We start from the raw sequence: 13,965 nt of genomic DNA, 5'->3' as shown, positions 1-13,965 counted from the left end.
ATGGAATGAAGCTGGAGGTGGGAGATTCAGGCTGGATGTGAGGAGGAAGTTCTTCACCATGAGAGTGGTGAAGCCCTGGAATGGGTTGTCCAGGGAGGTGGTTGAGGCCCCATCCCTGGAGGTGTTTAAGCCCAGGCTGGATGAGGCTCTGGCCAGCCTGATCTAGTGTGGGGTGTCCCTGCCCATGGCAGGGGGGTTGGAACTAGATGATCCTTGTGGTCCCTTCCAACCCTGACTGATTCTATGATATTATGATAAGTTCCTCACAACTCTCACATGGGTTCTAAAGCTTGGCCCACCAGTTCTTTTCCAATTTCTTCTCCCTCATACTTGTGTTGAAGCAGGATCTCCCTAATAGACAGAGCTGATCTACTGTTTGCTTCACGTTGTAAGTTTTGAGGGAAGGTGAGACATCCAGTAAAGGATATTGCATAACTAAGCATAGCTAAGTTGCAATTAAATACTACTGGTCGCACCTCTAACATCATCTCCATACAACAGAATAAAACCCTTTATCTTTTCAAAGCAAAAGCATAGCTTCCTGACACTGAAGTTCTTGATAGGAGAAGGAACAATGCAACTAAACTTTACTCATTTAATTAAAATCTGCAAGGAAAGGAAAATAAAAAATACAGAAAGAAAGATTTACACCTTACATGCATCAAAGTAAACAAAGCAATTCCTACTGCCTTTAATTACCAGGAGATCCAAACTTGATTTGAGGTCCTGCTGTAATTAATTTTGGATTGGTTTGGTTTATTTATTAGCTTGTGTTGAAGAGCTCTCCTCTGGTTGCAGAGAAATCCAAGACCTCACAAGTGGAGTGTAGGAGTAGTTGAAAGGCCACTAAGTTTTAGAATCATAGAATCATTAAGGTTGGAAAAGACCTTTAAGATCATCATTTCCAACCATTAACCTAACACTGTCAAGTTACTACTAAAACATGTCCCTTAGTGCCACATCTTACACATTTTTTCAACACTTGTGGGGATGGCGACTCCACCACTGCCCTGGCAGCCTGTTCCAGGGCTTGACAACCCTTTCAGGGATGACATTTTCCTCATGTCCAACCTAAACCTCCCCTGGTACAACTTGAGGCTATTTCCTCTTGTCTACCACTTGTTACCTAGGAAAAGAGAATGACTCCCACCTCAATCTAATCTCCTTTCAAGTAGCTGTTCAGAGTATGAAGGCCTCCACTCAGCCTCCTTTTCTCCAGGCTAAACAACCCCAGCTCCCTCAGCTGCTCCTCACAAGACTTGTGTTCTAGACCCTTCACCAGCTTCAGTTTCCTTCTTTGGACACATTCCAACAACTCATTAAATTAAAATTTGAAAGAGAGAGGACAACTAATCATAGAACACAGGGAGTATAAATAGTAAAGAATATGTTCTCAAACAAGCCTGGGTGATGTTTTCCCATCCTTTTAGAGGCTTCTTTTTTTCCTTTTCTCTATAGATCCCCCAGTATTTCTAGGAAACAAGTGTTTGGCTGTATTTGGGTTACATTAAATATTCAATCCATGAGCTGCTTGCAAGGCATCAGAAAATCAATAGCTTCATGCATTTCTAACTGAGCACTTACCACATGAAAGGCTGGATCCCAAGACTGAGACACTCTGCTCTAATTAGGAAGCCTCATCTAGGAAGAACATTGTTATCTGGATCCTTGAACATCAGCCTCCCAGTGCAACCATCAGTGAGACCAAGCGTGCTAACTCTTTACACTTCTTCCATAAGGTGACTCTGACAATCTTATTCCTCACTTCTCTCTTACTCTTGACAGAAGATGCTGAAATGCTTCAATCTTTGGTCACACACCGATCTCCAACACTTCACAGAATGGTTCAGGTTGGCAAAGACCTTTAAGGGCATCAGGTCCAACTGAATCCAGCACTGCCAAGTCCACTACTAAACCACGTCCCACAGCACCACATCTACATGGCTTTGAAATCCCTGCAAGGATGATGACTCCACCATTTCCTTGGGCAGGCTGTTTCAGGGCTGCCCATTTAGTTTTCATGCCCATCATTTAGTTTTCATTTGAGCTCAAGTTTATCTCCTGTTTCACTTGGCTTACTCAGTGACTTACCCATCCCACTCCTGTTTACTTTTGAACCTACTGATGCAGACTGGTATTAACCTGGGAGGTCTGGTCTGTCATTTAGGGAGCACAGTGTTGATGTAATCTTCTCTTTGTATCTGGGCCACCTTCACACTGAGGTACACAGGCTGGGGACAAACAGCTGGGCGTGAACCAGATTTGGAGAAGGTGTCTGAGGCTTATCTGAGCTATCAGATGAACAGGTGTCTGAACGCTGCTGGGTTGCGATTGCTCCTGAATGACAGCACACTTGGGGCACCTTCTTCAGTCAGGGAAAACCAGACAGTTTCAATGGGTGAGCTGCCTTCCAGAGTACAAACAGTGATCAGTGGACTAAAGGCCAGCAACCAGAAGGGCCAATACAAACATGGTGTGACCTCCTGCACAAATGCGACTTTAGACACACCTGAGGGACAGGATATCATCCAGAGGGATTTGGATATGGTTGAGAAGTGGGCCTGTGGAAATGTCATGAGGTTCAAGAATGCTAAGTGCAGGGTCCTTAATATGGGTCAGGGCAACTCATGGTACCAGGCCAGGCCAGGCGATGAAGGGACTGAGAGTAGCTGTGTGGAGAAGGACTTGGGGGTGCTGATGAGTGAAAAGCTGGACATGAGCTGGCAATGTGTACTCACAGCCCAGAAGCCAACTGTGTCCTGGGCTGCATCCCCAGCAGCGTGGGCAGCAGGTGGAGGGAGGTGATTCTGCCCCTCTGCCCTTCTCTGCTAAGACCCCACCTGCAGTGCTGGGTCCAGCTGTGGAGCTCCCAGCACAAGAGTGACATGGAGCTGTTAGAGTGGGTCCAGAGGAAACCGCAAAAACGATGGGAGAGCTGGAACCTCTCTACTGTGAGGCCGGGCTGAGAGAGTTGGGGTTGTTCAGCCTGAAGAAGAGAAGGCTTCTTATGGCCATTCAGTGCTTAAAGAGGACCTAAAAGAAAGATAGGGGCAGACTTTTTTAGCATGGCCTGTTGTGACAGGATAAGGGGTGATGGCTTTAAACTAAAAGAGGAAGATTTACACTAAAGAAGAAAGAAATCTTTCACACTGAGGGTGGTGAGACACCGGCTCAGGTTGCCCAGAAAGATGGTAGACGCCCCATCCTTGGAATCATTCCAGGTCACAACCTGCTCTAGTTGAAGATGTTCCTGCTCACTGCTGAGAGGTTGGACTAGCTGACCTTTACAGGTCCCTCCCAACCCAACCCATTCTGAGATACAATTCTACACTGTGCTGCTGCTGCTGCTGTATAAAGCATTCCTGACATTCTTGCTGCTGCTGAAGTACAAAGCAGTGACAAGGAGCTGCTGTGCCTAGGATCCTAAGACTGGGGATAAAAAACTAATACCATTCAATCCTATAGACACTCAGCTATTAAAAGAGAACTGCTGTAACACATGAAAAACCACCCTCAGCTTAAACCCTTTTTACACCAAAATCCTTTCCAGAAAGACCCTGGAGAATGCAGCCCAAGTGGGGAATATGCAGCTACTAAAAATATTATTTTCTTGTTTACAGAGAAATGTAACAGCCATGTGATATTTCACAATCAAAACAAGCCTTTGCTCAGGCACTGCTAAATGTAACCAGGTTAAGTGTGGTGGCTTTCCATCTGAAATCCCAGGGGTCCCACAGCCAGCCAGGAGCTACAGCCCATTCCACAGAGCAGTTAAATGTCTCTAGCGTGGAGAAGACAGTCTGTCCTGACTGTTGTGCTCAGTCTTAACCTCAGCCTTAACCTCAGCCTTATTCACAGAATGGCTTGGGTTGGAAGAGACCTTAAAGATCATCTAGTTCCAACCACTCTGCCCTGGACAAGGACACCTCCTATTAGACCAGGTTGCTCAAGGCCCCATCCAATGTGGCTTTGAACACTTCCAGGCTTGGAGGCTCCACAGTTTCTCTGGGCAACATGCTCCAGTGCCTCACCACCCTCCTGGGGAAGAATTTCTCCCTAATGTCTACTCTAGATGGAGCTTCTTCCAACTAGAAGCCATTACCCCTCACCCTCTCACTCCATGTCTATCTAGAAAGTCCCTCTCCAGCTGTCCTGTAACCCTCTTGAAACACTGAAAGGCTGCTCTAAGGTCTCCCTGGAGCCTTCTCTTCTCCAGGCTCAACAACCCCAGCTCTCTCAGCCTGTCTTCATAGGAGAGGTGATACAGCCCTCTAATCATCTTCATGGCATACTTTGGACCTGCTCTAACAGTTTCATGTCCTTGTCTTGGGGTCCCAAAAGCTGGACATGGTGTTCCAGGTGTCTCAGAAGAGGGGAGTTGCCCTATCTTCAAAAAATCAGAAACTTTGATAGATTTTGATCTTTCACATCTTTTCTTTTCTGGAGAAGAATTAAGGACAACAGATTTATGCTGAGATTGTGTTCTGAAGATGCTCCAATCCTCAGAGAAACTTACCTGAAAAAGAAAAAGTTCTTGAAGAAACAGTGTGATGTAACAACCTCAGAAATGAAGAGATCTGTCTAGAACCTCTGTCATTTTCCCCAGATCTATCTGGCTGTCAGCAAAACATCCCAGTTCCCCTTTTATTTTCTGCCTTCTTTGTATCATTATGTTGAGTAATTTTTTTCCCATTATACTGTTTCATTCCCTTCACAACATTTTCCCTGAGAAAGAGACAGTTGTTAGATACCTCAGAAAGAAAAAAATATTAGGCTCAAATGCTCCTGGGAAATGAAGGGCATAAGCATGCAGGAGGTAAAGTTTTTAGCTCTGTTAAAATGTAGTTTACTCTACTTCAGATATTGATTTCTAGAAGGTTTTTAATGGGGAAATTCTTCACCCATGTTGGAATACCCTTCAAAATCCAGCCTGGAAAAGAGGCAATAGTCTACCCACAAGATCCAAGGCAAACAGAAATTGCTGCCCTTCTAGAGCAGCACAAAGAGAAGGGCATGAACTCTCAGGCAGTGTGATGGCCAAGCTTAAGTTGTGGAATGACTTCTGGGGTATCCCACAAATAAAACTGGTCACCAGGGTAGGAGATGTGGCCACAGAGGGACTCTGTAGGCTGGAAAGGCAGAAATGCTGCCATGGGACTTGGGCACAGGCAGACTATGTAATTGCACAAAGATGAAGTGATATAAAATATAACAGAGAATCCCAGCATGGTGGGGGTTGGGAGGGACCTTCTGGATATCATCCAGCCCCCTTGCTAAAGCAGGGTCACCCTGAGCAGGTTGCACAGGATCACAATGTCCAGGTAGGTTTGGAATCTCTCCAGAGAAGGAGACTCCACAACCTCTCTAGGCAGCCTGGTCCAGGTTTCTTTTGCCCTCACAGCAAAGAAGTTTTTCCTCCTGTTTAGATGAAACTTCCTGTTTCACAATTTGTGCCTGTTACCTCTTGTCCTGTTGCTGGGCATCACTGAAAAGAGTCTGGCCCCATCCTGCCCAGGTGGCCCTGGGCAGCCTGATCTACTTGGAGGTGTCACTGCTCACTGCAGGGAAGTTGGACAAGATGACCTTTGAGGGTCCCTTCCAACTCAATGCAATGTGAATCTCTGAATCTTCTTGATGCTTACCCTTTAGATGCTGATCAGCATTGAGAAGATTCCCTCTCAGGCTGCTCTTCTCCAGGCTAAACAGCCCCAGGTCTCACAGCCTTTCCTCCTCATAGAGATGCTCCAGTCCCCTCAGTGTCTTTGTAGCCTCCCATGGACTCTCTCCAGCAGTTCCCTGTCTTTCTTAAACTGGGGAGCCCAGAACTGGCCTCAGTACTCTAGATGTGTCCTCACTAGGGCAGAGTAGGAGAGGAGGAGATCCTCCCTCAGCCTGCTGGCAATACACTTCTTCATTCACTACAGGGCACCATTTGCCTTCTTGGCCTTGAGGGCACATTCCTGGCTCATGGTGAACTTGTCCACCAGCACTCCCAGGTCCTACTCTGTAGAGCTACTTCCCAGCAGGTCAACCCCTCACCTGCCCTGGTGCAGGGGCTTATTCCTCCCCAGGTGCAGAACTCCACACTCAGAAAGTTATCCGTGCCCTCACAATTACACTAATTAATCCTCTTGCTGATGAAGCATTTTCATTTGGTTTCCACAGTATTTCTATGCATACCAACTACCAGCTCTCTGCTTTCTCTCAGCTGAGCACTTCGTAAGGTCAAGACAACATCCAGGGAGACCAAATATTTCTATATATAGAACTAATTGCCTGTGGAATTAAGTGCACTTGCCTGAGTATCTAGTTCAGCCTAAACTCAATTTAGCTGATTTTCCCTGTCCATCATACCCATTATTAGGGGCAGTGCACACTGCCAGCTGTAGCACTGCCTGGCAGAGACAGAAACTAATTAACTAATTACGAGGTGAGGAGGAGGTCCTCCCCCAGAACATTCACAAGAATCCAACAGAGACAATCAAGGAAACCATCATTAGGAAGAACTGATTCCTCCACAAAGCCATCTCACACTCTCCTCCTTGGTTAAAGGAGGTAAAAGAAAGGTAACATACTCTATGAATAACTTTTCTCAGTAACCAATTCAAGAGTAGTCCATTAAGAGAAGGAAGGAAGAGGTAGAAGGGGAAGGGAAGGGGGGAGGGGGAATGGGGAAGGTAGAAGGGGGAAGGGAAGTGGAAAGGGAAATAGAAGTGGAAAGGGAAATAGAAATGGAAAGGGAAAGGAATATAGAAATGGAAAAGGAAAAAGAAGGGGAAAAATGAAAAGACAAGGCCTTAAGGAAGCAAATTCATGGAGAAGAGGAACCATCATTAGTGAAAGAGGACCACACCATGGAGCTCTTAAGAAAGCTCAACCCATACAACCCTGAGGATGCAGAGGGAGGAAGCCAATGTCACTGCAAGGCCATTTTTTATCATCCCTGTCATTTCTGAAAGGTGGTGGAGAATGTGAGAGGTCCCCTATGACTAAAGAAAGGTGACTGTTAGATATGTCTTCCAAAAGGGCAAGTTGGGATGATAATGCCTAGATAGGCAGACTGGTAGCTGTGTGAAAAATGGGCTGGATGATCAGATTCAAAGGCCAGTGGTGATCAGGATGTATCTACCATAGGCCAGTTGCAAATGCAGAACCTTGCTTAGTATTTTTATCACTGTCCTGAAGGAGGCAAAAATAGTCATGAACTACAACCCTCAGATGATACCCAACTCAGAGGAACGTTCAAAACCCTTGAGGGCAAGTCTGCTGTTTGACAGCCTTAGGCTGCAGGGAGGAATGGGACAACAGAAGCCTTGTGTGGTTCAGAAAGGACAAATACCAAGCCCTGCTTGTGGGGAGGAGGAGCCCCTGGCTATGAGGCAAACTGGGTGCCTGGGAAGCAGCTGTGCCAAAAAGACCTGAGGGCAGCAAACTGAGCGTGAGTCAGCAGTGCACCCTGGCAGTGAAGAGCGAAGAATGCAGAGCAAAGAGCCAAACGCTGTTCAAACAAGAGCTACATCTTTCACTGATAAGCACAGAATCACAGACTCTATCTGGTTGGAAGACACCTTGGAGATCATCCAGTCCAACCCTTAACCCAGCACTGAAAGGTTAACACTAACCATGTCCCTAAGTGACAGGTCCACACACTGCTTGAAATCCTCCAGGAACAGTGACTCCACCACTGCCCTGGGCAGACCATTCCAATGTTTGAGAACCCTTTCAGTGAAGAAATATTTCCTAATATTCAGCCTGAATCTCCCCTGGTGCAGCTTGAAACCATTCCCTCTAGCCCTGTTTCTTGCCACCAAGGAGGAGCTGCCCCTTTCTCACTCCAACAGGTAGTTGTAGAGAGTGATGAGATTTCCCCTTGGCCTACTCTTCTGCTTTTTCACAGACCTCCAGATGCATTTCTCAACATCTAAGTTGTTATCAACAAGATGATAAGATCAACAGGATCACCTCTAAAGCGGGCTTGGCCCAGAACAGAAGTTGTGACCCGGGTCAGAATGTATACACGTATTTAGAAGGAACAGGCTTACCCCATACCTACTATCTACTATGCATTTCTCTAGTGGATTCAGAGTCATTCTTAGTTTACATCTGCAAGAGATAACAGCCATGCTACTGGCCCAGTAGATTGCCCAGTAGATGTCCCTGGGAAAGAAGGTTTTAGACCCAAAATAGCTATTTGCAGAATGTCTCCAAAGAATCACCAGTAAATAAATAAATGGAGCATTTACTCACTGATTGCTTTAAAAAGTTCAGTAATGTTATGACCACTCTTTGCACTGGTTTCAAGATAAATTGCACCTATGGATTCTGCATAGTCTTTGGCCATCTCCAGAGGAACCTTCCTGCAAAGAAAATAATTACAAATTTAGAAACCAAAGAAAACAAATGTAAAGAAAATAATTTCATTTTGGAAAAATAACTTAAAAAAAGTCTCCAACAGCCTACTCAGGAAAACATTGGTATGCTCTTCACAGAATCACACAGAAGGTTTGGGGTTGGAGATCATCTGGTCCAACCACCGTGCTAAAGCAGGGTGACCAACAGCAGGTTGCCCAGGATCATGTCTAGACAGGTTTGAAACATCTCCAGAGGAGACTCCACAACCTCTCTGGGCAGCCTGTTCCAGGTCTCAGTCACCCTCACAGCAAAGATTATGTTTAGGAGGAACTTCCTGTGATCCAGTTTGTGTCCCTTGCCTCTTGTCCAGTTGATGGGCACCACTGAAAAGAGTCTGGCCCCATCCTCTTGTCCCCCACCCTGTAGCTATTGATCAGCATTGAGAAGATCCCCTCTCAGGCTGCTCTTCTCCAGGCTAAACAGCCTCAGGTCTCTTGGCCTTTCCTCCTCACAGAGATGCTCCAGTCCCCTCAGCATCTTTGTAGCCTCCACTGGACTCTCTCCAGTAGTTCCCTGTTGCTCTTGAACTGAGGAGCCCAGAACTGGACCAAATACTGCAAAAGTGGCCTCACCTGCTGGCCCCAGTCTTCTTAATGTACCTCAGGTGACCATTTGCCATCTTGTCCACAAGAGTACGTTGCTGGCTCATGGTGAACTTATTGCCCACCAGCACTCCCAGGTCCTACTGTGTAGAGCTGCTTTCCAGCAGGTCAATCCTTAACCTGTAGTGGTGCAGGGGCTTTTTCCTCCCCAGGTGCAGGACTCTACACTTGCACTGTAGTCCTAGCATTCTTTTTATGGCATTTAGGTGATGAGACTGAAAATGTCAAAATTTCAGCAATGAGAAATCTGCAGACTTCTTGGACTTGCTGCTGGATCCATGGCTTGTGAAAAGGGATTAAATTATAACCCATTTGTTTTGTTTTTCAACTTGACCACAATAAGAACATTGTTGAAACACAACAGAATAGACACTCAACTCTGCTGATCCAAGCAGCAACCAGCACTGCTCACACCAAGTGTTCAAGCTAGGTAAGGTTTTATTGTGGTGGAAGAAAAGGATAAGACCATCATAGATCTAAGAGGAAAAGCAGCAGGTTGGACTGGATGATCTCCAAAAGTCCTTTCCAACACACATCCCTGTGTGATTTTAACATTGAAGTCTTGACTCCTCTCTTTGAAACCACTTCTTAATGACCTGTCAGAAGGACAGGACACATATCAGAAGGAAAAGTCTATTACTGCAATATAGAAGTATGCCAAACACTCACCAGTCCTAGAGCTGGCAGTATTGGAACAAAGGAGGATTTGCTCTCAACAAAATTGCCTGTCTACCTGTAGAAATCCCTTCAAAGTGGAGAAGAACTTGACAGAGTGCCAGTAACTGCTGATTGACAACACTGAGAAAAGCAGCACAGTCCCTGAGCATCCCAAATCCATCTTGGCAGCTGAAAACCAAATCTGAGATGCTAAATGAGGAGCATAATGTGGAAAATGATGATGAGAAATAGTGCCACTCATGTCCCAAAGGAAGAAAATCAGCTCTTATTTCTTCCATTCATTCCTCCTCATGTTATCTCCTGGAGCCACAGAGGTGGCAGAATCCAACAAGAACCGGGTCAGCCTGTCCTCTTTAGCATCTATCCATGCTGGTTTGTAAAGCTGCTGTCTCTCTGATATCCAGCAAAATATCTGCCAGAACTTCCACAGAAACAGCAGCTTGATCCTGTGTGCTCCCATCATCTCAGTTTGAAATTCTCCCTGCCCAAGGGTATATGTGTTTTTTGCTCACTGGAAAATAGTCTGATAAACTGGTTACATGTTTCACCTAAACCCATTTTTACTGAAGTTAATGTGAAGACATGAAGCAGGCAGAGAATGCAAACAGCAGCATGCATTGCATAAACAATCACATTCCTGGGACAACTGTGAAAGCATGTCACGTAGGAGAGAGTCTGCTCTTTAGCTGGCCATCCATGAGATGACTTTAGAAAGAAAAAGCAGTTGAGGGATGCAGAAAGAGTAACAGCATGAAAAAAATACTATCAAAGCCATTTGTAATAGTGAAGACAGGAAAAACAAGTCCCCAAAACCAAGTGCAAGGTCCTGCATCTGGGTCGGGGCAATCCCAAGCACTGATATAAGCTGGCTTGAGAGCAGCCCTGAAGAAAAAGACCTGGGGGTGCTGGTAGATGAGAAGCTCAACATGAGCCACCAGTGTGCACTTGTAGCCCAGAAAGCAAATCACATCCTGGGCTGCATCAAGAGAAGTGTGGCCAGCAGGTCGAGGGAGGTGATTCTCCCTCTCTACACCACTCCTGTGAGACCCCACCAAGAGTACTGAACCCATTTCTGGAGCCCCTATTACAAGAAAGATCTGGAGGTGCTGGAAGGTGTCCAGAGAAGGGCCACGAGGATGATCAGAGGGCTGGAGCACCTCTCCTATGAGGACAAGCTGGGAGAGTTGGAACTATTCAGTCTGGAGGAGAAAAAGCTTTGAGGAGACCTTATTCTGGCCTTCCAGTATTTTGAGGGGGCCTACAAGAAAGTTGGTGAGGAACTTTTTAGGATGTCAGGTAGTGACAGGACTAGGGGGAAGGGAGCAAAACTAGAAAGGGTAGATTCAAATTGGATGTTAGGAAGAAGTTCTTCCCCATGAGGGTGGTGAGACATGGAACAGGAAGGTGGTAGAAGCCCCATCCCTGGAAGTTTTTAAGGCCAGGCTGGATGTGGCTCTGAGCAACCTGCTCTAGTGTGAGGTGTCCCTGCCCACAGCAGTGGGGTGGAACTGTCTGATCTTTGAGGTCCCCTCCAACCCTGGAAATTCTGTGATTCTGTGAAAACAAGAAGAAGAGACATAAGCTCATGGAGGACAGTGAGGACCACACAAACACCAGAACATTTTGTACATAGAATTGCTATACTGGCTGAATAAGAGCAAGAAGCTGATGATCATCATTGTTACTGCTTAAGAATAATGTGGTGGAAAGATCAGTTGCTTTGTGAGAAATTCCAGTATTACAGAATCTATCTGGTTGGAAGAGACCTTGAAGATCATCCAGTCCAACCCTCCAACCAGCACTGAAGAGTCCAACACTAAACCATGTCCCTAAGCACCAGGTCCACATGGTGCTTGAACACCCCCAAGGATGGTGACTCCACCACTGCCCTGGGCAGACCATTCCAGTGTTTGAGAACCCTTCTCATACTGTTTCTAGGGTGCAGGTTTCACTTCAAGTCCTCAAGTTAACCTACCTCTGGTGGCACAGCATAGAAAATGTTGGTGCCATGGTAAATGCCACCAAAAGCACAGGGAGGGCTGGTTATGGATTTATTGCAATTGGTGCCTTTTGTCACCCTCTCCACAGTTATTATTCTTGATTTAACCAGGCAATTGTATTGCTGGGAGCACTTAAACAATAAATTTAAAGTGACTCTCAGGGCAACTGAAAGCTCCAGATTTCTGCTAGCTGGGTTTTGGGTTATTTTTATTTTTGTCCTTTCCTCTTTCTCCTACTTCCTATTTGGAAACCTTTAGTTTTGCCTTACAGGACTGAGGTTCACCATGTTGGCAAGCACATCACATCATGTAGCAGATACACAATTATACTGTACCACAAGGGAAAAACTTCTTCATGAGGTAAAACTTCTTCATTTTGAGGGTGACAGAGAACTGGAACCAGCATCCCAGAGAATTTGTGGAGAGATTCTCAGGTGAGATTCCAAACCCACACAGACATTGCAATTCTGAGCAACCTGCTATGGGTGACCCTGCTTTAGCACTGAGGTTGGACTGGATGATCTACAGAGGTGGCTTCCAGCCCCAACCATTCTGTGACTCTGTGATTGTGTGATCTGTGTGCCTGTTTCTTAGCCCAATAGAAACCAAGAGCCTTCTAGCTTCAGGGCTTGTTCAGGTTGTACACAAAGCAATGACTCACAGCTTTGTGTTGGCTCATGGCTGGTAGTGGTAGTGGAACAAAAAGCCCAAAACCTTTAAAAACCCACACAGGTCCAGTTCTTGTATATGCCTTGACTGGATAAAGCCCTGCTGTGCCACCAGAGGTAGGTTAACTTGAGGACTTGAAGTGAAACCTGCACCCTAGAAACAGTATGAGAAGGGTTCTCAAACACTGGAATGGTCTGCCCAGGGCAGTGGTGGAGTCACCATCCTTGGGGGTGGTCAAGCACCATGTGGACCTGGTGCTTAGGGACTCACCTGCTGGAGACAAGCCCAGAGGAGAGGGACATGGAGGTCCTGGTTGACAGAAGGATGACCATGAGCCAGCAATGTGCCCTTGTGGCCAAAAAGGACAATGGTATCCTGGGGTGTATTAGAATGGGTGTGGTTAGTAGGTCAAGAGAGGTTCTCCTCTCCCTCTACTCTGCCCTGGTGAGGCCATATCTGGATATTATGTCCAGTTCTGGGCCCCTCAGTTCAAGAAGGACCTCAGGGATCTGCTTGAGAGAGTCCACCACAGAGCCACAAGAATGATGAAGGGAGTCAAACATCTCCTTATGAGGAAAGGCTGAGGGAGCTGGGGCTCTGTAGCTTGGAGAAGAGGAGACTGAGAAGTGACCGTATTCATGTTTATAAATATGTGAGGGGCAAGTGTCAGGAGGACACAGCCAGGCTCTTCTTAGAGATAGGACAAGGGGAAATGGGTGCCAGCTGGAGCATAGGAGGTTCCACATGAATGTAAGGAAAACCTGTTTCACTGTGAGGGTCACTGTGAGGGCAGGCTGCCCAGAGAGGTTGTGGAGTCTCCTTCTCTGGAGACATTCAACACCCGCCTGGATGCGTTCCTGTGTGACCTGCTTTAGGTGATCCTGCTTGGGCAAGGGCCAAATGTTGAGGTCCAAATGTTCTGTGATTCTGTAAAATAACGTATTATAACAACACAGAACAATATAATGTTAATAATAATAATAATAATATAAATTGGTTTCCTGAAGGTAGGTAGGAAACTATATATTTAGTGCAACCAAAGCACCACCCCCGACGGACACGTTACCTGACATCAGAGAGATCACATTTGTTTCCAGCAATAGCGATTATAATGTCTTCAGGCTCATGTTCTTTTAGTTCTTGCACCCATTTCTTCAAAGTATGAAATGAACTCTAGGTCAGAGAAAGAACAGATAATAAGCAGTCAGCCTAGTCTCCATCGTGGCATTTGCTTGTTTTGTTTGTTTTTTTTAAGTTAGAGGAAAAGTCAATAAAGACTTTGTAGCTCACAAGACCAGAAGAAGATAGCTGTATCTATGTAAACTGCTTTTCAAACTTTAGGTCCTCAAATTAAGTCTTGGACTTGGATGCTTCTCCCTTTTACCCCCTGGAAGCAGCACTGAATGTTTTTCCTACATTTTCAGTGATAAAGAAACTGCCACAGCTCTTCATCTGTCTAATTGCAGCTCATGCCCACTGAATTATCATGTCAACCACTGTCATATTTTGGGTATCATCCAGGAGAGCTTTCAGGGACCTCCTCCCCATGGTGTTTCCCTATCTATGAGTTGGTAAACCTCAGTTTACTCATGAAACCAAAGAGA

General features: G+C 45.8%; 1 protein-coding gene across 1 annotated transcript in view; it reads right to left on the bottom strand.

Annotated features, from left to right (window-relative positions):
- The window catches only part of RAB31 (RAB31, member RAS oncogene family), an 85,137-nt gene that overhangs the window by 29,116 nt on the left and 42,056 nt on the right, over nt 1-13,965 (bottom strand). Inside the window, exons 5-6 of the mRNA XM_054164419.1 lie at nt 13,428-13,534; nt 8,248-8,357 (exon numbers count right to left, since the gene is read on the bottom strand). Coding sequence (XP_054020394.1) covers nt 8,248-8,357; nt 13,428-13,534 — 217 coding nt within the window. The remainder of the gene's footprint in view (nt 1-8,247; nt 8,358-13,427; nt 13,535-13,965) is intronic.

The sequence above is a fragment of the Dryobates pubescens genome, chromosome 9 (genome assembly GCF_014839835.1).
Source record: "Dryobates pubescens isolate bDryPub1 chromosome 9, bDryPub1.pri, whole genome shotgun sequence".
Classification (NCBI taxonomy): domain Eukaryota; kingdom Metazoa; phylum Chordata; class Aves; order Piciformes; family Picidae; genus Dryobates; species Dryobates pubescens.
This window is presented reverse-complemented; position numbering and strand designations above follow the sequence as displayed.